Raw genomic sequence first — 24,116 nt, forward strand, 5'->3', positions numbered from 1 at the left:
TGCTTTTTCTTTCCAAACTACCACAAACATCTTGCCGCTGGATAGAACAATCTGAAGACGTCTTGTTTTCAAGCTCCACAGTAAGTAATTAGAGAGAAGCTCTCTGCCATGACCAATATACCAAATGCAGCAGTCCGGTGTGGGCAGCCCTTTGAAGAAGACTGTTGTCATCCCCGCAGTGAGCGCTCCACAGCATTATTGGTTTACCGCTGCGCTTTCTGCTGAAACGACAGTTTTATCAGAATATACGACTCCTGCAGTTATTAAACAGGAGGAAGATGAACCACCGGTGGCGCCCGCCATGAGCCTCCCTGAAACAAGAACACAACATAACCGGAGTACCGTACGCACCAAAAGATTATGGATAATCAGAAAATAACAAGCAATTCTAAGTGTTTCATTTTGTATTTTCAGATATTAGATGGCTTATGCCAGTTCTATACAATTTTCCTGTGAGTTGAACAGTGGAAACAAACGCTCCGCAGCACTCAACTCTTGTGCAACATCAACAACCAGAAGAAACCGTTCTGCCCCAGGGTCAGTACGAGGTGGAACAATATCAGTAATGACAGTAATGACAGTGGTGTTCTCCAAGAAATCCAACAAGATCCACACCCACTTCAGGCGGTTTTTGTGCCTTGTGGAAGTCACACGACAAATAATGTGACAGCAAAGCTCCCGTAAGCGTGAGAGTGAGTAACGAGGGTTAAGCTGTGCTTGATTGCAGCCAATAATGCGGCAACACTCAGTGCTGCACACCTGATGCCTTGTTTTGTTATTTATTTATTTGTTCTTGCCTGAGCTTGTGTTTTATATGCAATGTCGTGCCCTCGTGCCTCTGCATGCTGTGCTCCGAAACCAAAGACACCGACAAAGTAAACCCGGAAAGATGCGGAGGAGGAGAAAGCGGTGGAGGGGAAGGGAACTCAAGAGCAAGATATGAAGAAAAAGTGATGATGAGGACGAGGAAGAGGGGACTCTCAGATACTGTACAGTACATTCAAGCACTGAATGGTGAAAGGGCTCTTGTGTAACAGAGCATGATCCTGATATCTTGGGGCTACCATGATGGTGTTAGAGTCTGACAGCTCCGGGCCTGACACCATCGCTCACACACACACACACACACACACACACACACACACACACGCACACACACAGTCAGTCAGCTACTTCAATCTGAGTCATACTATAGCCCACCTCCTCCTTTGCTCCTTAGCTGCTCAAGTTACACCTGTCATATAAAATTTCACACACACTCTTAATTTGGTCCTCACAAGCATATAAGCACAAGAAATACACACAGAGTTAATTGATGTCGTGTATGAAGCAGCCTGTGCAACCCTTGTTAGTATGCTCGGCAAGCCTCCGTTCTCCTGCGGTCCGGTCTTAAGCCTGCATATACATATACTTCTATATATAGAGCTATCAGTTCTCATCCTCTTCACACCACTGGCAGGCACGTGCTCCGAGCTGCACACACACTGCGAAAAAAGGCGCAGGGAACCTCAGATGACCAGCATAGTAATGACTCAGAAACACTCCAGAAGGATGCACATGCCACACATGTACATGAGCCTGTCCTTTGTTCCTCTCTCCAACACACGCAGTGCACATACTACACATCTGAGATTTATTTGTACGCTCATTCATGTATGCCTACTACAGCACTGGCGTCCCAAAGCACTGCCATCATATCCTCAGGGTGACTGCGCCATTTAATGGTTGCCAGCATGTGCGATTATATGTTAAGAATGGATGAGGAAGAAGAACGAAGGCATAATTATTAATAAGGTTTGTATTTTAAAAAGGAAATTATCGGCATGTGTCGCTCCTATTCTACATAGATACCCCAATGCATCATGAAGACACATTATAGGGTAGACATTTGAGACTGTGCACACACTCGTCAGAAAGAGGCTTGTTGTTGACAGTTCATAGTAAAACACAGGACCCCTGTGCGTGCAAATCACAGATTGATTGATGGGTTAAAATGAAAATACTGACGCTTCCTTTCAAATGCTGCGGCAGTTACCCAGCTGTCTTTAGACCACAGCTGGCCTCAGGGAAAGCAGGTGTATGAGCGTGAACTGGGCGCCGACTGCTCCAATTCCCACAAATATCTTTTGCTTTGCATTCACACAAAACAGACCAGCATTTTTAAGTTAAAAGTATCCCGACCACACCAGCATTTTTAAGTTAAAAGTATCCCGACCACACAAAAAGAAATCAGTGTAGTCGTGTAAAGACAAGTAAAACTAAGGAGTAAAAGTGCCTCACAGAAGTAATTAAGTCGAGTACTTAAACGTCAAACGCTAACACCTCTAAAATAAACCACGTTTACGACCACAGCAGCCATAAAACTCATTTCATCTCCCCTCATTTTCACTCTGCTGCAAACAGAACTTCATCAAGAGATTCTTGACATGAATAACATCAAGGCAGGCATCAGAACAGCAGCTCGACTCCACTGAGCCTGGAGAAACAGATACACCAGGAGCTCAGATAGGGAGATACAGGCTCCTTCGCAGCCCTTCAAGCACACATTGCAGAGCCAGTGTCAGCACACTCTCACACTGTCACAACCTCATGTCGGACCACATTTGGAAGGAAAAAGGGCAATCTCTTCTCTTTCTGCTCTCATTTGTACTGACTTATGAATATCAAGCACTCGACATTGACATTCATTATTCTTGCATGTGTTTTACGCTGAACATCAACAGAATTTGCATGGGCCGTTATAAGCCTGTAAACAACAGTATAAGCAGGAGGGCTAAACAGATTATATAATCCGTGTTTTAAAGTGTATATTCAAATGTTTTGCAGTTTAATGCAGTCAAAGGGAATATTACATGACGCACAGATTCTTCACCCTCTTTCTTATCCTACCCGAGCCTCTCCCTCTCCCAGCAGAGAGAATTATTCCAGTGAAAGAGGAGCATGTGCCAGGGGGTAGAGGAGCTGATCCTGAAATAATTTGTTTCTTTAAATAACTGAGGCAATAGATGCCTAGAGCTAAACATATATTAACATAAACAGCTCTGTGTCACATGGCGTAACAGGACCCCGACCACAATGATGTTTCAGGTGGGCTGAAGTTTAACAGGCCTTCCATCATTCATCCAGGTACGTGGGAAGTTGAGTTGGTTGTCACCATCTGGGTGCTTTTAGAGAAAAAAAAAAAAGGTCAAAAATATGGTTTATGTAACAGCCGAATATTCTGAAAGCAAGCACTGCAATCACAACAGAACAATAAAAGCACTTAGCCATGGGCGTTTCACTCACATGCCCCTCACATCACAGAGACACACTCACCGAAATCAAACCCGGTGAGGGATAGATACTGTTTTTGTGGAACATGATTTGGAGTTTTCGGTTTTCTTGCTCTGTGGTTGTATGGAGCAGAAAAGCCTGCCTCATTGTGGAAGTCTGCTAGTTTTTTTTTTTTTTTTTCCCCTCATGCCGCTCATTTTAATCAGACATGAAAAAACCTGTCATCGAATCCTAAATGTGCATTACGGCTTGGGTTCCTAACAGGGTGGAAATTCATTTACTTAAGGGGATTAGAAATTCCATCATTTGTTCGTCATGCTGATAGGTCTGCAGATTGATGATTTGTGCGTCTGTCAACCTCTGCACATGAAATAGGAGGCCTAAACCACACTCCCGGTGTACAAAATAACAGAAACTCCTTCCAGTATAATGCAATCCAGTCTGATGAGGCCTCAAAATGGATACAAATAAGAGTTGAATCAACAGCTCTCTGACGCCATCTAAGACTAAAGGCTTCACAAAGGTTGTGCTTTTGCAGGATTGGATTTAACAAGTGCTCCTTCTACCTAAAAAAAAAACACACATTTGTGATGCCACATTCAAAGCTGCTCGTCTTATAGTGTGTTTGAGGATTGCTGCTTTGATGGCAGAGCAGAAAAAGACAGGGAGGCCTGTCTGCTGACTAACACCTTACAACACACACATTTATCATGTATAGTCCTCAGGGAAGGATGATGTAGTGGATGACAAATGCTGAGGAGTGGTACCTTTTCTGCACTGTCCACACACAGCGGGACAGACTGACATAAGCTCAGCTAAAATTATCAGCTCGCCCGATCTGAGCCAAGCTGGCCAGGAATGTGTCACAGGAACTGCCTGTATCAACATATTAACACACGGCTCACAGTCCAGCACGCAAACACACATGAACACAGAGGGACACACAGGTGCACACAACTGGTTGCCACAGACGCATGTCAGTGGGAAGGAAAAATGAACAAGACAAGACAAGAAATCAGGATTTCCTCACGCGCAGACACTGACAGAGTTCAGTTGGAGATATCAGATATCGAATCTGCTGCTTTTCTCTTTTGCCTTGCCGCACTTACAGCATGGTGACAAGGTTTATTTTTATTTACAGGGGTTTGATTAAAGCTGATTACAAGTGGAGTTACAGTTTTAATTTGATCCCAGAGGAGCGTTCAGACACTAAGTGCTCCAACACATCACAGTTAATTCACAGTAAATGTAACCTTCTTTGCCCTGTGGATTTCTAAATACATTGCTTGTTGTGCTGCAGCCTTAAACACACCACATTTCGTCTGCTGGGAATAACGTATTCACCAATAAAACACAGACTGTACATATAAACCTTTGACATAAAATGTTCAGCCAAATTTTGGTTATATATCGGAAACTCTAAAAAGTTGACCAACTACCATTGCCAAGCTTGTTTTACAACCACACCACTGCCTCGATTCTCTCACCTCCAGCTTTAGGAAAGCGTGCGATAGAGGAGAGCTCAGTTTTATTGTATCTTTCATACTAACACAAACATTCAGTGCAAATGCTACCTGACACACGTAGAATCCTTATATGAGAGAGTGTGTGTCCTTGAAGAAGTAATGAACCAACACATGACTGGTTCAAGGATTACTATCAAGACAGTGAACACAGGGACATCAACAGTGCAGTGTTGTAACAGGTCAATGAGTGTAACTAATCTATCCCTCAGTTGTATTTAGAACAATAACCATATCGCTCCTTTGTAACACAGGAAAATGCCAGCGCTGATATAATGCCAATTGGTATGCTGAACGCTTTCTTCGGGCCTTCAGATCATAACTCACCATGAGTAGAAGCATCAATACACAAATTTCTGTATGACCATAAAGGTCAGAATTGCAAGCCTGGATAGAAAACAAGCGGCTGCCCCCGTATGCAGTGTCAAAATGACTGGAAATGCTAATTTCTTGCAAATCTCTCGTAAATATGTAACAGGAATGTGAAAAATAAAAGGAGAAGAGCACAGATGGTGAAACTAAGAAGGAAATCGTGACAAATAACTGAGAATAACCTGAGGCCATGAGTTTGCACATAAATTGATGTAGTATATTATAAGACATGTGCATTTAGTCTTTTTTAATGCCCTGTGTTTAGATTTATAGTTTTTGTGATTGCAACAGTGCAAAGCAATTAATAAAATGCATAACTGCATCTAGAAATGGACCGAATTGGGCTTAACCAAGACTGTTTTATTGCTGATGTTGTATGAGATGTTCAAGAAATGGCACAATATGGCCAGTGCTATTACTGAGCCCCCCTGAGGGATCCATCTAAATATATCCAACATGACATGACTGCATCTCTGAGCTCAGTCTCTAAGCTTTCACCACATGCCCCCCCCCCCCCCCCACCCCCCCACAATACAAAGTAAATATGGTTGAATATGCTTGGAAAAACATCAATTCCCACAGCCAAAGCACAAACATACACTCACTCATTTTACTCCACACAGACATACTATGCATGTGTGCACATTTAAGCATAAGCAGACACTTATTTTGTAACCAAACATAGGACAAGACAAGTGACGGTGAAGTCAGACAACAACTGTGCCTGCAGAATCTATTGTGATCAGACAACAAATGAAGTTCAAACCGTCAGCTTAGATACAATCCACACAGAAACTGAGACGATAACATAGAACAAATAAGCCAGTAATCACTACAGTATCTTCCAAATGACTGTTCAGACAGTTAAACACAATGATTTTATTATTAGTCTGCATTTGGCATCTTTAGACAAACAACTGAATAATGTGAATGTAGCATGGTGTCAGAGAAGTGGGAATTTGGCGTTTGGAAGAAATCAATGACAACTAAAATAAGATAAAAAAATCATTAAAGCTATATCAGCCATCACAGCTTTTACAGCAGAGGGTAATAACAATTAAGCTGACCAGGCTCTCACAGAATTCCCAGCTGAAGCTGTTACGTCCCTCAGAGGAACTCCTCTAGCTTTTAGACTTAACTCAGGCTTTCTCCTCTTCATACTTCACAAAGTTAAAACTTAATGAGTTTCAGCTGCAGTTGTTTGATACTGTGCCAAAGTACAAGTTTGTCATGAAGACTCCCCCCGTCCCCGCCAACCCACACCTCTGATGGGTTCATATCAAAGCAGCATTAAAAAAAAAAACAACATTTATATAAACTAGGACTTGCACAAGTATTTGCTTGACCATGCAGAGCGGAGGAGAAATCCTGCTGCTGTTACCCATGGCAACACAATCACCTTAGAGCTGATCAGGCCTGCAGGAGGACGAAGAGCGCGGCACACCTTTACACACACACTCACACACACGCAGATTACAACTGTCACAACTAACAGGGCTATTTCTGCTGGTGTCATGTAATTTGTCGTGGTGCAAAATGCCAGAATTTCCTCTAATTCATTTGCAGAAAGATGTAATATACAGTATGTATACAGCACACGTGTGTGTGTGTGTGTGTGTGTGTGTGTGTGTGTGTGTGTGCGTGTGCGTGTGCGTGGGGCAAGAAAAGCCATTTGGATGCAACATCTTAAATTGCACAAAGGCATTCACAGAACACGCAATTTTCAATGTGCATCAGGTGAGCTAATAATGCAAGATGTCTGACAATGACAACATCAGCGCCTTAACAGAACCAAGCCAGAAAGGTGACAGTATTTGACAGCTATGACAGAAATGGGGCAGAACATCCAGTAGTTACAGTATCGGCGACTGCTCGGTTAATCATTCAGTGTGTGGTTAAGTTTACGTCCCTCCTCGCCTGACTCCCACCCCTCCCATGCAGTGCCGGTGACATTCCTCCCATGCCAGCTGGACATTCCAGTCCCCACTTCCCCCAACAGAGACCACAGAGGTGCCTCTGGATCACTATTTGAACCTTTTTTTTTTTGATGTTCTTGTTCAACATCGCAGCCTTTCTGCACATACATGTGTTGCAGTCATCTCCAGTGTCCTGTTCAAGTTCTATACTTGAGGACAAAGTGAGGCTCTGCTCACCTCATCTACTGTATGTAGGTAGATGATAGCATGAGACCAGAGTGTGGGATTGGTGAAAGATAGGTTTAAACCCTCTGGGGCCAATTTTACTGATTGAGTGAAGGGAGTCAGTCATGCTTTAAGCTTGATGTCAGTGCATTACTGATACCATCCAAGGAATTCTGACAGGTTTCACTGGGACTGTCAGGTTGTAAAAATTGCTCAGTAAAAATCACCAAACCTGTGGACCAAAGGAGGTTTTCACCTCCTGTGATTGTGTGGAATAGCATTTTTTGCATACAAAGTGGAGTATAACATATCAAATTGCACAAAAAACTGTGCTCTCTGAAAGAAACATTGACATTTCTTTTACATTTCTTCAATAAAACAAGCTCCAATCCCAGAAAAAAAGAAAAACATGCTGCATCAAACTACAAATCATTATTTCAAGTGTCCCCCAACCTCCCCATCACCACACCACCCATCCAGCACAGATGGCTGCAGCCTATCTCTCCACTCATCTATGATCACAGTCAGGTCAGCCTCACAGAGGGTGTCTATCACACACATGCACAAAAAACATTTTCAGGTTATGCTGCACAGTGCAAACCCATCACAGGCCAGTAAATGGCCTGCGGCATTAGTTTGCATACAGACAACATAGGGTGTATGTGTCCACCAGCTGTAGGGGAGGGGAGCCAGGAGAGAGGGATGGAGTGGAGAGTGGGAGAGGTGAGAGGAGGAAAGGCTTGCACCGTCCGTCAAGGGGAGAAGGGTGCGAGATGGAAATAGCGGAGGATAGAGGAATGAAAGCTGGCACACAGCGGGGATGGCATGAAAGAGCAAGGATGGGAGGAAGTCTCGGAGTGAAAGATTTACTTACAGCAGGTTCCTGACAGATGAGAGAGCGGTACAAGGAAGTTTCAGCACGCTCTCCTCCACAGGGAGCGATATCCATCCAGAAAACCTGACATCGCCAAAGGAAAGAGCACCTCACACAGAGAGTCTAGGGAGGGAGGCAGGAACAGGGCGTGTGTGCGTGTGTGTGTGTGTATGTGTGTGAGAGAGAGAGAGAGCGATCTGGATCTGGCTTTAACGCATGAATGTGTGTGCTAGAGGGAGGAAAAGCGACTGAGAGAGAGAGAGAGAGAGAGAGAGAGAGAGAGAGAGAGAGAGAGAGAGATACAGAGATTGTACAAGCTGACTGGCTGATGTAAAAATGGGAGGGGGTTGGATTGACCAATAGTGCAAGAGATGAGCAGAGTGACGGGGAGATGGCAACAAAGAGACAGAGATTTTTTAAATTCCTGCCCTCACTCTCCTGTCTCCTCTCTGTTTTTTTTTAATCAAATGTGTAAAGAGAACGAGAAAAGCTCAAACTGTCAAATTGTTGATGCTTCTTATGAGAGAGCCAGTGTGATAAACTGAAAAGGGAACCTGGTCCATCACTCTCCTCCGCACACACGCGGAGTGTAGGTGCAGGGTAAGTGACAGGAGGAACAATAGAGGTAAATGACCAAAGCCTGCTGAGAACTCTAAGAATTTATGGCTGGAGGGAGTGACAGATATGGAGCTCAGCTTAAAAGGAGAGGTGCGATGGCTGATGGAGCGGTGTGAAAAAAGGGAGACTTAATTAATTGAGAAAGTAAATGGGTGTTCAAGGTTCAAGTTCCTCTAAAGGATGAATAACAATGCTGATACTGCGTTTTTTAATGTGTGTGTCTATCATTTAGAGCCGGGGAGGTAAAGAGGTAACACTGTTCGGACAGGAGAATCGTGATGCATGTATGGACAACAGAGGCATGAGCACCGTCCTCCTTACAAGTGTGTGCTGTGTGCCTGTGTGCATGCGCATGGGGGTGGAGACCGAACCATCTTCCCAGGATTTTGCTGCGGGAGCACCATGTTGCCATGGAGACTGCATCCAGTGCAGCAGAACACGCAGATGGCTGCTCTCGCTCTCTCTCACTCTCTCCCTCTGAAACAGTCCGGTTTGCTTCTCATCCCTGACCAGCAAATCATAAAAGCTGGTCTTTGTGCGGGTTTAGAAAACCCTCCAGGTACAGACAAGCTTTTGACTCAGCATGCAGGCAGCTATTTTCTGACTGAGAAAAGGCTTATTCATCTCTTGTGTGTTCAAGAAACTGCAAGATTATTCACCAAATCAGGATCATCTAATATATTTAAACATACTGTATTTATATAACACGCCAGTTGTGTCATTACATATGCATTCAGTGAAAAGCTCAACTTCATATGAGGCACATTTGACTATTGATGTACAGACCAATCATCATGTGCTTCTTCATTGCAGCCTATATAAAGAGCACAAGGTCTGCATTTAAAGGCAGACTGCGTGGAAAATATTATTATGTGACAGCCGCAGCATGAAGGTGACGTAAACACACTGTGGTTTAATCAATATCTCTACACTGGTGGTCCTGTTGACCATTTCTCAGCATACTGTTCTCAGATGAACTGTCTTCCAGGTAGACTTTAACTCATGCAGGATATTTAGAAAATCAATATGCAGAGAGTCAAAGTGAATCCAGGTTCATTTTGGTTAAGTTCTGTTTGACTTCTATATATTTAAGTTTGTGTTTATTTAGCGCCTTTAAAGCTGTCCTTAACCTTAATCTTTTCTTTCCAGCACAAACTCAGCAGGAAGTCAGACTTCCAAGCAAGCAAGCTGCCTGAAACCCCAAAATGGAACAGCAATGAAAAAACATACATTTATTTGGCAATATTCACTTAGAATGTTATTATGAAACAGTTTACAGTTGTTGGTTATAGTCGTTTTTATCCCGTTTATATTGAAAGTCTAAGTCTGCCATTAGAAATCACTGAAAATAAATGTCTGTCTTCATGTTCAGAAACCTTAGCTAACTTCTGCTCTAATGTAAAAGGCTTTAACATCATGCCACCAGCGGCAAGAACAGTATGCTCTCTGTCCCAAAATCTCCTCTCAGAAAGCTTTCATTAGCTGTACCGCTTATGAGAGCGGACTAACTGGAAGATCATGTCTTAGATGGATTTCGGGCTTAACCCTCATGAATGTGGTCAGATGGGTTTTAGTTGTGGGAGAGAGTAGGTGAGGTGTGTGGGGGAGGCAGTATAAACTGGTGTTAGTAGACTTCTTATGTATTATTTAAGCCAGGATCGTGCCAAAAAAAGAGGATGGATATTAGATATTAGAGGATAGTTTCATATTCCACTGGATTTACCGGGGTCACGTTTTTTAGCTATTAGCTTTTGGGGGGGGGGGGGTGTTCACGCCACTGAAAAGGAGGTGTAACAGCGCAGGCTTATATGTATTTAAAAACAGAATATTAGAACCAAAATGAAGCAATTAGACTATGATTATGGGACAAAACGTCATATCGCTGTAACAGAAAATGAATAATGGATGGGGAAGTGTGTTTTGTGTTCACTGAACTTGAATTTGATGTGTCTCTGAACAACACCTATGTGTCTCGGGGGTTCAGTGCCAGGCTCAGTCCAGCAGCTGACTGTGCAACGAGCTGCTGTCTTACTAAATCAGACACTGATCGCAGCCGCAAACTCAATGAAAACCACAGTGCACTTTTGCCCAACCCCAATTTCCTCACTAAGTCAGGCCCTGGGGCTTTCTTTTGTTGTCCGTGACAAAATGCACACTGACAGTTACACGCATCTTCCTGCTTACTGTCGAGCTCCTACCTTAAGCTTGAAGCTCAACCAAACCAACCACAGATGATAACATTCACATATTATAGTCTGACCCCTGTAAACCCAATGAGGTGACTGAAGGGAGCTGAGAAAGACATGCAAAGCACAGACTGAGCCTCCCATCTTACTACCTGCTTTATAGTGTGATTGACAGAAAGGGAACCTGGCTTTGGTGTCATAAAAGCAGCGAAATAATAAAATTGGATGGATACATATTGACAGGATCAACATCCATTCACCTCGCTGGCATCGACGTGACATTTAGCCAGCTAATCAATGCGCCTTGCGCTGCTGCGACTCCCTGACGTTAAAGCCCAGCTCATCAGTGTAGACAGAAAACAGCATGCATCCTAATCAGAGCGACTACAGCTGGAGCAGGAGGGACATTAATATCAGCCCTGAGCAGCGCTATTTTAAGAAGACTGGTGAAAATAAGGAGTTTTATGTTACCTTGATGACAGTAAACCATGTAATTTTGAGAGAACTGTAACAGTTATGAAAGGCATTTTGCATCAGTGGCTCCAAGCCTTTTTCCTGAAGGGACCCCTTCTCTGTCATTGAGTAAACACACCTGACTAAGTGACATATTTGATGCCTATTTCATATCATATTCAATGCATAACACTAACAGTACAGAAGAACTGATCAACTGTACAATTAAGCAAAATAGTGAGGCCACAAGTGCAGGAGGTTTGTGTCAAATGAGCGAATTGGATTCATTTTGAGAAGATTATTTTAAGTTTAAATCTAAAATAATGTTCTGAACTTTAACAATAACAATTGGACGACCCCCGGTGAGGGTGGGGACCCTTTAGGTTGGGAACTAGTACTTTTACACGATCGGGGTCAAACAACAGACACAAAAATACAGATTTGGACAACTTTACTGTGCACTTACCCTTCCATTTTACTATGACAGGTTGCTGATGAAGCTGAGCAGATAAGTGTCCTAGATTCTCCAGATGCTCCTCGTCTTTCCTGCGCAGGACACAGCTGGGATTAACAGACAGATCTGCACACCTGAAAGCATCTGAAACACAAAGAAAATCAGCACACATTTAGAACAGCGCAATGAATACAGAGGGATTAAACTGCATTTCCGCTTTACAACAGATTCATTTGCATCTAGTTCTTCTTGGATTGTGCAGAGGGACCATGAGCAACAACTATGTCAAATGCATTCTTCTACATTGCATTACTTCAGCTCAAACTGAGTAACTTATTACTTCACTAACAAATAGGCTACTTACACGTTGTAGAGGGCCAGTTATTATTTATCATGGCTCCGAGCTGAATGGAAAAGCAAGAAGTTCGGAAAATGCTAATCAGAAACCAACCAATCTCTGTTGAATTGCGCCATCTAGTGACTGACTGGGGACAAAGTCACCCACAGCATCCTAACGTTTTACTGGATGGAGCTGCGGGGACACGTACCCTGTAATGCCTTGCAGCTTAGATGTAGCGCTGTGATCTCACCTTTTGCTCGTCATTGATGTGAAAATGAAGAGACGCGCATCCTCAGTGAAGCCAAATGTGAAAGCGGAAACGAGAAAAACACTTTGGACCCGAGGATAACCAAGAAATGAAACGTTCATAATGTCTTTACAGTATCCGAGAAGCACACTGAGGAGCGTCTCGTGTTGTATGTGTTGACAAGGACAGGTGTTGTGTGCGTAAACGCTTACGATGGCGAGGGCAAACATGGTATGCAAATATAAAAGTGGAGACAATATGCCGCGAGGAGCCATCATCCACCGTCATCGATACATGAGCAAGGGACCTCGTGGCGCAACGGTAGCGCGTCTGACTCCAGATCAGAAGGTTGCGTGTTCAAATCACGTCGGGGTCATTTCTTTGGCTTCATGCGTTTATAGCTTACAGAGCTGTCATACTGTCAGGAAACCAAGAAAGAAAGAAAAAAAGTAATGGTCCTCAAACAACAACGTTGACTGCTTCATCATACAGTGACACACATCATGCATGAGTGGAAATGTGGCATCTGCAATTCTTAATTTTATAGGTGTAGTTATGATGTACAAAGACAAAATGTTAGATTTTTACTGGAATTCCACACCGCTCATCAACCTCCTTCTATTACAGGTGTCTCATTTTTTCCATGCTCAGTCAAAATGCATCAGTGTTGAGTTCAAATGAAGAGCCGGCACTTTCAGCCACAGCGCAGTCACAGGTTCAGCATTCACGTTCTCAGAAGTGACAGAAGTGCATCACAGAGAGCGCACACTTGAATGGAGTTTAAAAAAAAGTCAGCTGAAAAATCAAAACGTGATTTCGAAAGCGACTTTGGAAACACACCTCGGTGCATCACGAGTGGACCCTTTTCACCGTTTTCCCTTCCGAGCTCAAATCTGATTACAACACTTGTAAACAGTCGAATGCCCACAGCTGCCATGATGGATTAAGTTTACAGCGCGAGCAACCAGCACAGTGCCACACAGTGTGATCATCTGTCATGATACCAAAGAGCAGGGAAGTGAATTCCAGCAGGCCTCCTTTTCTCACAAAGACAACTACAATGCTCAATGCTTTTAGGCTCATAAGTACATGTAATAAAAACATGAAAATACATTACTTGCAGCAAGTTTAATTCACCTGACAATATATTTCACAGCTGATCTGTTATTATGCACACTTGAAACAATATGAATGTACCTTTTTGGTCCAGGTGCCAGTTCCCACATTAAGAAATATCCAGGACTGTCACTGTACAGGCTTTTCCTTTCCTCTGTAAGGCCTACCGACATTAGTTCTTGCTCCTTTCCCTTCTGTGTTGTCTTTAAGATACTGGCTTCCTCACTCCTCTCACATGCTCCCCTCTGCTCTCTGCTTAAATGCTTCCTCACAATACAACTTGCAAGTCTCCCTCCCTCTCTCTGGGTCTGACTCGGTCCAAGTCCCCCCCACCTCACCTCCTTTCTCTTCTCTCTTTATGCCTGTTTCTCATCTTTCACTTGGACATACACACACACACTGGACGCACAGTTGATCAGCACAGCCCCGATGAGAGACAGCAGGTCACCTCAAGTCCTCAGGAGTTGACTCACATGAGATGGTCCTCCTCCTCTATCACAATGGCCTGATTGTACTCTGGAGCTCTCATTTTACATCAAGCAGGTCAGTCGCTGCTGACGTAGCGCTCTGCTGCAAGTATCAGACTTATCTCAAGGCCACACTTGCACACGAGCTTCAACGCTTATAGCTTAGGGAAAAGACCAAATTTTCATTGCCATGAAGTAGTCCAATTCCATTAAAAAACTGCCCATATTTTCCCCAAATTCCCTCTTTTATATCATTCTCTGTGCATGTTGATTAAAAATGCCAGGCAACTAAAAATGTCGCCATTGAGCGCTCACCAGTGGGAGGGTTGGATGTGGGAGGACAACAGAACAGTCAGAAAGGAGCCTGAATTGAGCAGTTTGTTCAAGAGAGTATTATTACACTGTGAGAGCTCAAATGAAACGGCTGTAAACAAACCCTGTTGCCAGAGTAACACAGCTGAATGTCTCTTTCTTCCCTTTCTGTCCAAAATCTCTGCTGCTGCTGAGCAGAGACGTCAGGGTGGCACAGCGGTGGGAGGACGGATCGCCTGGAAGCCAAAGTAGGGCTGGCAAAACTCGGCGTGGGTTCACCAACAGTAGTGTGTCCTATTTATGTAGTCTTGTCACTTGTGATCAGCTAGGAGTTTGGAATTTAAATGAAAATACTGCATTTACCAATCTGGTTGCATTTGTCTTTGTGGCTGTCTAATTGGACATACTGTATCTTAAAAGTCTTGAAAGCCTTACAGTTGAAAGGCGAACCTGAACAACAGCGTTCCAGCTGCACTGACAGAGAAGAAATAATAGATGAAGTGAAAGGCAAGTACTGGATACTGAGCAGGCATCACTAAGGAGACATTCGCGCCAGACATACTTTCAAGGACGTCATGAAAAGGATGGAAAAGGAGACGTTTCGACCTGAAGAGCAATAAATAAATGTTGCTGAGTGCATGATCCATGTACAAGCAAAATTAAAAAGGTAGGATGTCACCCTTTATTGCACACAAAAAGACAAAAGAGAAAGAAAGGTGTTAGGATTTTTGAACGTGGTTAGGCGTCCACAACGTCAAAACCTTCACAGTTCAAAGCAAGTCCTCATTTGCCTTGGTTCCACCTTAACAGTACAAAAAAAAAGACAAACACATTCTATCAATCTAAAACACAAAAAATGACAAAGCTTGGTTTCTGTCTCTAAATAACATTTTTAATCAAGTATTCGATCCTTTGAAGTTTGGTTCTTCCACATTACCAGGCTTACTCCTGCCTCCAATGCGTCTGAAGAAGGATATGAACCCGGAGGTGCTCACTTGCCCATCTACATTATTCTCCACCTTTCTGCCGAGTACTGAGCGGACTCCTGCTCCTTTTTCTCTCATATGTTCTATCCTTGATCCAGAGGAGTACGAACTTTGAGATATGCTTCTCTGGAACAAGTCTCCCAGCCGGAAGCCCGGAGACTGCCTGGTTTCATCCATGGAAACCGACCTGAGGACTGGACCCTGCGACACAGCTCTCTGACTGGGGCACTCAGGAAGAGACGCAGAACCCCCAGACGGTGATGTTAGACTGTCCTGGTTGGAGGAATTGGGGAGCTGATTGCCTTCTTCACTCTCCCAGACTGCGTCATCCAGGTCATCTCCGCTGGATCTTAATAATAGTCTACATGGGTGTGCTTGTCTGTTTCGCTGAAGGGGGGTTCTCTGTGGGCGAGTAAAAGGGCTTACAATAGTCCACGGCGAGCCCACATCCCCATTGTTGGCAAAGAAGAAGTCTCTGGTTCTGGGCCGAGGGGTGCTCGGGGTAGCTGGTGTGTCTTGTGCTCTGTCCGACCTCAGAGGAGTGCCTGAAACTCTGTCTCCATCGAGGCTGCTTCTGCTGTTTTGGTAGCAAAGCACCTTCCGAGTTACCTCACGCATCTTCTCGGCTTCCTCTTTGTTTTCCAGTAGCTCGTCCTTTTCCTGCAGTTTGGGTTGCTTCTTCTCAGGCCTCTCTTGTCTAGTACAAGGTTTTGTCTCAGTTTCCTCTTCTGATGGAACAGTCTGCGAACTGCGCTCAGAGGGGGATCCTTTGATCGGGGGCAGCATGTTCTTCCTGCATCTGGCTAATCCCTCTGGAACAGCGGTGAGAAAACTGTGTAAAATCGACTCCAAGCTGGAGCAGTCCTGATCAGGTTCAGGTCCTCGGCAAGACACTGTGGAGCGGCGTTTGGATGCAATGCGCACACTCTCTTTCCGCTTGCGCCTCTGCTCTGCTGCTTCTCGCTCTTGGTTCTCCTACAGCCGTGTATAGGGATAATATATTCAAATAAGATGCGACTAAGTACGAATTATTGACAGAGTACCCCTTAAATACAAAACAACATTATTGTCCTTTCTATTCTTACCTGTACAGCTGTGTCAAACCGCTTGCAAAATGAATTAAAGATGGAGCAGCACTCCTCCAGTTTGAAGGTGGCTGGGTCTTCACAGAAGTACTCAGCCACAGCGTCACTCAGGGCATTGAGCTCCTGGAGTGAGGACTCCACGTCATCCAGCTTGGCCTCAGCCCTCTGAGAAACAGGATAAAAGAGTATGAAGAAGAGGGATCCAAACTGCACAAAGCTTTTAGAAGTTTATCTTGGTGCTTTAGAACATTTCAGGTGAAACAACAAGCGGCAAACTTTACCATGAGAAATGTCTCCATTTGTTGTAAGAGGCCAGGCTGTCTGCTGCTGTACAGTTTCACTTCCTTGATCTTCTTGACTTCTTTCTCAAAGTCTGTGATTACCTCGTCTTTGCAAATTCTGTTCGTGAGCAACATTTATGCATTGACATGACATTTTCCAGGCAACAAAAAAAACTGTGCATCTCACCAACCAGATTCAGTGTCACATTGAAACAGATGTGACAACATTTGAAGCTACAGTTAGTGAACAAACCAAACCACGTTAAGTTAAATAACCAACTAGACTGTCAGTGTACTAATGACAGTCACCTTGATGCCATTCCAATGTGTTCAAGCTGGCTGGGAAAAGTCAGCAACTGCGCATCGATGTCCTCTGCTTGCTGTGGATAAAGATAAAGGAGGGACAGCAAAAGTTAGTTATCATTAGTGAGTAAAGAGATGGGTCAGTTTAGGGGCATAGCATGATGGCAGGGGGTTTCATGGTTTCACAAATATCTTCTTCAGTGAGCATCTGTCCACCCCAGCGCTCCCCCTCACCTTGGCAACATAGTGCATGAGGTTCATGCCAGGCTTGTTGGCCTTGGTGTCCGCCAGCTTGAGCAGAGAGGCCATCCGGAAGCCAATAGCATTGGCACTGTAACCGCCCTGAATATTAAATGATTTGAATGGTATATGGCATGATAAATGCTGAGTAAGCACAAAGGGCAGCTCAAATACATCAGATATGATACATTAATGTAGGTAATAAAAACAAAATTCTTAAAGAATACCAACAGCATTCATGTAATTCCCAGCTTTTAATACCAGCCGAATGACTGAGTGGAGGTCATCGCAGTCCAACAGCTCTGAGGGGACAGAAGAAAAAGAGATGGCATCAAATAACCTTAATATAAAGGTCAAATGAGAAAAGACTGGGTGGTGTAAAAGAGATCGAAGGTGGGACTGTGTGTAAAACGTTACCATTAGCTCCTTTGGTCAAGACAGCAATAGAGTTCTTCACCTCCTCCATAAGAGGAAAGAATTCCTCCCTCAGCACCATCATTTTCAGGCGCTCCTCATAGCTGAAGGCAGGACGCAACAATCAACTGTTAATTACTGCATCAGCTTAGTCCACAGATATCCGGGTACGGTCAAATCTTCAAAGTGAACGACAAATCACCAAAAATAATCTTGCAAATTTCCTCAACAAATATATGTTTTGATTTGTTGTATGAGGTGGTACAATGCAAGATAATACATGCACACAAAAAATCTTAAAATTTCAGCAAATAATGGTTTCTCACAATCCCTTCTAATTAAAGTCCATTAAAATTAATACAAGTCACAGCACTCCTCTCCAGCACACCACGCTTTATTCACGGTTTTGGCCACCATGCCTCCATCAGGCTGGTTCACAGCATGGTGTGCTGGAGAAGGGTGGTGTTTCAATTTTAAAGAAATAGTTGAGTTACCAAATAAAAACACTCCAGACTCACCCTGGCACTTTGACCAGCTGCACCATGAACTGGTCAGCCTCAGGTAACACAGAGAGGTTCCCACTGAATGACAGCAAGTGCTTCACCTGTGCAATGACATGTTTATCATCATTCCCTCTTACAGATATCACACGATTTAACTGGAGAGAAAAGGGAAGTGGAGTTCTTGAGCATCAGGTAATGTCAGGGAAGTAGCATGATTGACCAGCAAGAAGCATTTTCCATAAAGAGAACATAGCACATTCTTCCAAAATGGTAAATTTAACAGGTCGTTACCTCACTGTCCTCTGGCAGCAGTTTACAAAGCTCTTTCAGTTTGCCTGTTCCAAATCTGAGCCAGTTCCCTTGACAAATGTCCTGCACCATTTCTGTCACTGGCCTGCAGAGGGAGACAAAAGACAGCAGTCACTAAAAAAAATAAAATAAACTCAACACTGCCTGAAATCCTGCCATGATCAGCATGACTTATCAAACATGATTAGTTCTGCTAAGTCATACGGTTGTTTCTTACTTATTCATTTTGAAAACAGTCTGAAAAACAAATTACAGCAGCTTCAAAGTTGCTTGAGGCATTTTATCCATTCCAAGCCTCATTCCAAAGAAGTTGAGACGCTGTGTAAAACTTGCACTACAATGCCATTTGTGAACAAGCAACGTTTACCAGAGCCAGTTTACAAAGTGTTCCCAAGCCCATCGAGAAATAACCTTTATACAATCATGTGTTCACAAAGTGGTGAACCTCGCTCCATCCTTGCTTGTGAGCGATTGAGCCTTTCCAGGATGCCCCTTTCATAGCCAATCATAATACTATCACCTGTTACCAATGAACCTGTTTACATGTGGAACGTTCCAAACAGATATTTTTGGAGCATTCCACAATGTTCCCAGTCTTTAGTTGCTCATCTCCCAACTTGTTTGAAACATGTTAGATTTTGATTTATTTGTCCTTTTGCAAGTAAAATTGTTTCCACCTTTCATACAGCCTCAAGAATACACAAATACATCAAACTCAACAGATACATATTCATCTTTACATGCACAAATAAACAAACTCAGGCACATTACAGTCTGGATGTTCTATTCAGTTCTGTGATGGCAGACGGGACAAAACTCCTGCTGAACTTCACTTTCTTCCATGCCAGCGACCTGTAACGGCGACCAGATGGGAGGAGTGCAGAGCGTGGGTTGAGGGGGTGACTGGGGTCAAGTACTGTGGTGTGTGCTCTGTGTGCAGTGGCTGCGATGTTGAGGTCTGGGAGGCTGGGGGTTGGGAGGCCAGTGATCTTGGCAGCCTTGTGTGTCATTTGTGTAAGTCTTCTTGGAGGGGGTTGACAGCATATTAACTTGATGCCAGCAACATGCTGGCATCAAACGATGAGTTTTCACATTTTCTTTCATTTATGTTTTACACAGTGTCCTAACTTTTTTGGAATCGGGGTTGTATTTTATGTTGCTGTTGCACGGCATTGCTTATTTGAGAGAGCCCCCAAGGTGTTGTCCCCTTTAGCAGACTTAAGATTAGAGAGGTAGCAGCCAAACGGCATGGCAGTCGCAAAGTGAAAACCAGCAGACATGCAGCAAGGTGCTCCAAAATGTAACGTGGTCATCGACTGCATGGAAGTGAGGGGGGTGGTTGGTGTAAGTATGAGGTTGCTATATCATTCTGTTGTGTTACGCCACTGATGACAGCGCCATCACCTCTCTCTCTCTACAGCGTGAGACATTCAGACAAACTTAAACGCCTCATGAGACATTCAGGCGGGATGTCACACTTTACATGAAACAACATTCAACAGAGACCAAAATGGCTTCAAATAGCACCGTCGTCACCAGCACACAGAGGCTGACGCAGTTTGAATTTGACTAAGAGGCTAAATGGGGCATCATTACAGCACCTAGCTGTTGACCCACATTGAGAGTGCATTTGATATTCAAAGAGAGCTGAGTGAACCTTGGACTGAAAGTGACATAATCTTGATAAGGTTCAGACACTCCAGTGCAGAGTACCGTAGAAACTGTCTGCTAAACATGGAACTAGATGGAAAAATAAAAAAAAACATATATATAAAAATGTTTAGGCAATTTAATGTAACTATACTTTGTGGTATTACAGTTTGGATATCCAAAACACCCCCTAACTGTTCAAAATCATTCTTATTTTTACAGTTTACTCATTAAAATCTCTCCAAACAGGAGCCCTGTTATTGTCCAGCTGCCAAAACCCTGATGAGAGAGAAATTGTGGACGCACTCACAGCAGTTTAGCTTTAGGAGCTGCAACGAGTGATTTGTGGACTTTTTTTTTGCCCGAGGTTTTGGCCTCAGGCTGCATATAGTCCACCCCACCTTATCTACCAAGAGTGTTGGAGCTGTATGCAGCCTGAGAGGAAGACTGCATACATTTATCCACAATTACTCTTCTCCTAAAATGAAGCTATATTTGAGCACAATGTTGTTTTTTTTTGAGGTAAAAATGGAAATGCATTATTTGTTATTTATCAAGTATTAAGTATTAAGTCTCTAAATAGGATTAGGGCATTCCAATTTATACAGCCCAGGCCTACACCCTTGAATACAATGCAAACTGCAAGTCATGATCAAGCTTAAAATCACCTGTTACTGTTAAATGACGGCAATTCCTAGCATCTCTCTGTGTTTTCCACACCCAAAATCATTTGCACCAACTAATGTGTGTACAGTAACTGGGCATAATGTAATAATATTCAGAGTATATTGACCATTTGTATTGATTGGGACAGGTACCATTGCCTGTACAAAACAAGAACAAACTGGACAGGGTTGTTAAACTAGGTGGCAAGATAACTGAGGAACCAGTGTGCAGTATTACTTAGATTACAGACCATGACACTACGTATTTAGCTCACAAGATCATAAGAGATCCACTACACCCTGAACTGAATGTGCACTTTAATCTTCAGGGTGACACAAAGGACAAAAAGAGGCGTCATGTACTTTGTCCCACACAGCATTCAATCTGGCACTTTTTTGAACTTGCACTTGATGTCCTCTATCGATTTCCAAAAAAATGCGTGTTTTTATGTTATATTATGCGCTGTCATGTATGGTTGTTGATTTTATTTTTTAAGTATTATTTCAGCCTCTCTGCGCAAAGTAAAATGATGTTGAAACAGGCATTTCCATTTATTTGAATATGGTCCGCTGAGATAAAGAGCCTGCTGGTTGGCTAATGGTTGGTCAAGAGAGTCAAGATCTGCATTTCTGACTCTATGACATGAATGAAAGGTCCTTCTGTTCTTCTCACTGGATTTCCATCTGTAACTCTGATGTGTTCTTTCACTGAATCACACATAATTGTCTTTTTTAGACACTCAACGTCATCAGTGTCGCTCTTTTGATTTCTGATTGAACTCTTACCTCTTGAAATGCCTCAGGAAGATCCCAATATTCATGCTCTTTTTAGAGTCAAGGATTGTGACCTGACAAGAAAGTGAACAAAAATGAATACTAATCAGAAAAAAAGTTTCACTTCTGCACAGCCACATTCAGATGACACACGTCTATATCCAACATTATCATTCACATTATCTCTGAGGAAGCAAAAACACACCCAAACACAGTTTTACTACAGCAAGTTCCTCACTGGTGGCATAATTTATGTTGAACTTTTAAAAAGCAGTTCCTATTCGTGTGTTCATTACTTCCTTAAATTGTGCATTCCGTGTGATTTCATGGCCTAAAATCGTAGGATGGTCTGCATCAGTTACAGGAAATCAACCTTTGTTAGAGCAAACAAAGTTTCGCATGAGGCCTGAGTGCCTCTAGCTATGTACCTGAGGCTCCTGTGGAAAGAGGTCCAGGCCATCACAATTCTTCAGACCCATGACCCTTGAATGGCGTAACGAGGCCCGTTTGTCGACGTGACTGAACAACTCCTCCATGCTCCGGATGTCGAGCACGAGGTCCCTCTGGGGCCGCTTAGACGTCCAGACATTCAGTTTGCCCAGGACACGCTGGCTGGGGATCGTGTCCCAGTTCAGCTTTTTCATGGATCTTCGCTGGTTATTACGGGAGCCAAAAGGTGGGGGAGGAAGAAGAGGTGGAGGGGGAGGAGGAGGTGGTGGTGGTGGTGGAGGTGGTGGTGCAGTAGTAACACACATGACGGGAGGCACAGGAGAAGATGACTGGAGATCTGAATCTTCCTGAGCATCCGTGGAACAAGGAGAAGAGTTTTGAGAGGAACAGTTGGGAGGAGAAGCAGATTTTAAAATCAGCACTCCCTCCATCTGTAATCTCTCAAATCCAGAAGATGATTGGAGGAAGTATCCCGCTGAAACAGAAAAAAACAGAAAAATAAACCCCAAAGCCTGTGACACTTTAGCAAAATGTCTTGATTTCTTGGTCAAAAATCCAATAACTTCAATATTTATCCAAAGAACTGCCTTAATCAATTTCTTGTTTTTTCTTCAGTTATTTTGAGTGACCTGTAAAATTGCACACATAAAGGCAGACACTGCAGTTAGTCAGCATTGTACCATTACCGCACAGAGAGACAATTTCATTATTGTTTGAACTTCTGCTTCTCTTCCTTGGACTATACAAACTACAAACATAATGTCCTTCCCCTTAATTACGGTTCACAACACGAAACATCATTAAGAAAATCTTGCTTTTTAATGCTTCCTTCTTCACAGCAAAGGTTAATGCCTCATACAACTTGAATTGTACCTTTTACTACTTATTAGAGCCCTCTGGTGTATTCGGCATAGCTGCCATCCATCAAGCAAATACTGACACGTGAACTTTACTTTTAAATTTGGTTCTACACAGCATTTGCTGCAGACATCCGCTGCTCATTTTCGAGGGTGAGAACTGCGGAAAATAAGAAGCGTACTAAGTGGATTTTAATGTGAACACATTTTAATATATCCTATTTGGTGGGATATTCGTATGCCGAATACAAACGTTGACATAACAGACTCCAAAGGTGTTGTTAAAATATGTCTGTGCACTTTCAAAATCAATACGACAGATAAGGCATCCTTAATTTGCTGTTTTTTTTAACCGAGTTTCGCTTCAAGCTCTTGTTTAAATGTCCCTAATTTAACTTATCATCTGACCATTACAACAAAAATTTCGGCGGCGTTTTAATAGACTTTGAACTGTCACCGAAGCATCGCTATAAATGAATTTTACTCACCGTGTTTTAAAACGTAGCTGTCAAATAAAATCCCACTCGGACGTGGCCTCGTGCTCCTGCAGACTGTTCCTGTCTGTCTCTCAAACAGCGGTCACAGGTGCAGGGCGCGCCTCCACCAATCAAATCAAAGTCAGCTTCCAGGTACGGGAACGCCCTTTTGGGAGGAGGCGAGGAAAAAGATGGGTGAGCTCTTCCGTTTGGTGATCAGGAATTAAACCGCTTCGAATATGAAATGATGTATGATTAATATATAAATGTAAGATTTGTATTATGTAATATATCCTCTGTCGGATTTACACATTTACTGTGATTGCCTGATTCTGGTTCAAAACTGATAAAGCTGAGTAAAGTATTATATGAGTATATGATAACGCAAACACTACCATGTAATTTATTTCTGTAGAAAAAGTTGTCATATATTTCTAAGTGCACAATTTTTTACAACGCAGCTGCGCTCTGACTTAAATAAATAAAACTAAATAAATTTTAATTGGTGTGTGAAAACGTGTGAACGGATGGTCCTTAGACATCAGAGGTGATTCAGAAATGTTGGGCCGCAGCTGTCTCAATAACAATAAGTAGAAAAGAATTTTATAACATAACAGAAATTTGAGAAGTGATGGCTGATGAAGAGTCTTCCATACCTGCGTATGTTTGTAATGGCGAGGTTAAAGTTTTACATGAGTGAATCCAGATGGTTGCCTCTCTGTCTACATGCAAAAGGGATGAAAGAGC

The 24,116-nt window shown here is 43.1% G+C and overlaps 2 protein-coding genes and 1 non-coding gene across 6 annotated transcripts in view; 1 reads left to right on the forward strand and 2 right to left on the reverse strand.

Moving 5' to 3' along the window:
* trim3b (tripartite motif containing 3b) overlaps positions 1 to 13,830 on the reverse strand; it is a 29,485-nt gene extending 15,655 nt beyond the window's left edge. Inside the window, exons 1-2 of one of the 4 annotated variants that reach the window (XM_076749671.1) lie at positions 13,679 to 13,830; positions 11,907 to 12,038 (exon numbers count right to left, since the gene is read on the reverse strand). The gene's annotated coding sequence lies outside the window, so the exon portion shown is untranslated. Of the gene's footprint in view, positions 1 to 8,183; positions 8,434 to 11,906; positions 12,039 to 13,678 lie in introns of those variants that run through there. The other 3 variants (XM_076749668.1, XM_076749666.1, XM_076749670.1) reach the window with 3 other exon arrangements.
* On the forward strand, positions 12,786 to 12,857 carry trnaw-cca (transfer RNA tryptophan (anticodon CCA)). Its single transcript has one exon. It is a non-coding gene; the product is annotated as a tRNA-Trp (tRNA).
* Positions 13,831 to 14,943: 1,113 nt separating the features above from the next.
* On the reverse strand, positions 14,944 to 24,103 carry fhdc3 (FH2 domain containing 3). The gene is made up of 13 exons (XM_076750121.1): positions 24,026 to 24,103; positions 23,382 to 23,535; positions 22,015 to 22,511; positions 21,599 to 21,660; positions 18,480 to 18,582; positions 18,204 to 18,289; positions 17,689 to 17,789; positions 17,503 to 17,573; positions 17,266 to 17,373; positions 17,038 to 17,108; positions 16,729 to 16,846; positions 16,448 to 16,612; positions 14,944 to 16,337 (listed from the first exon to the last, which is right to left on the reverse strand). The coding sequence occupies exons 3-13, from the start codon at positions 22,465 to 22,467 to the stop codon at positions 15,273 to 15,275; spliced, it is 2,403 nt and encodes an 800-aa protein (XP_076606236.1). The 5' UTR covers positions 22,468 to 22,511; positions 23,382 to 23,535; positions 24,026 to 24,103; the 3' UTR covers positions 14,944 to 15,272.
* Positions 24,104 to 24,116: the final 13 nt, after the last annotated feature.

This window comes from Chaetodon auriga, chromosome 15 (genome assembly GCF_051107435.1).
Source record: "Chaetodon auriga isolate fChaAug3 chromosome 15, fChaAug3.hap1, whole genome shotgun sequence".
Classification (NCBI taxonomy): domain Eukaryota; kingdom Metazoa; phylum Chordata; class Actinopteri; order Chaetodontiformes; family Chaetodontidae; genus Chaetodon; species Chaetodon auriga.

Bases quoted from the DNA above. Each gene is read 5' to 3' on its own strand.
- fhdc3 (XM_076750121.1), bottom strand. From the start codon at position 22,467: ATGGAGGGAGTGCTGATTTTAAAATCTGCTTCTCCTCCCAACTGTTCC. The intron at 17,790-18,203 runs GTGAGTCTGGAG...TCCTGCCTTCAG, and splicing joins CAGCTGGTCAAAGTGCCAGG to CTATGAGGAGCGCCTGAAAA. The intron at 17,109-17,265 runs GTGAGGGGGAGC...CTTTATCCACAG, and splicing joins TCATGCACTATGTTGCCAAG to CAAGCAGAGGACATCGATGC.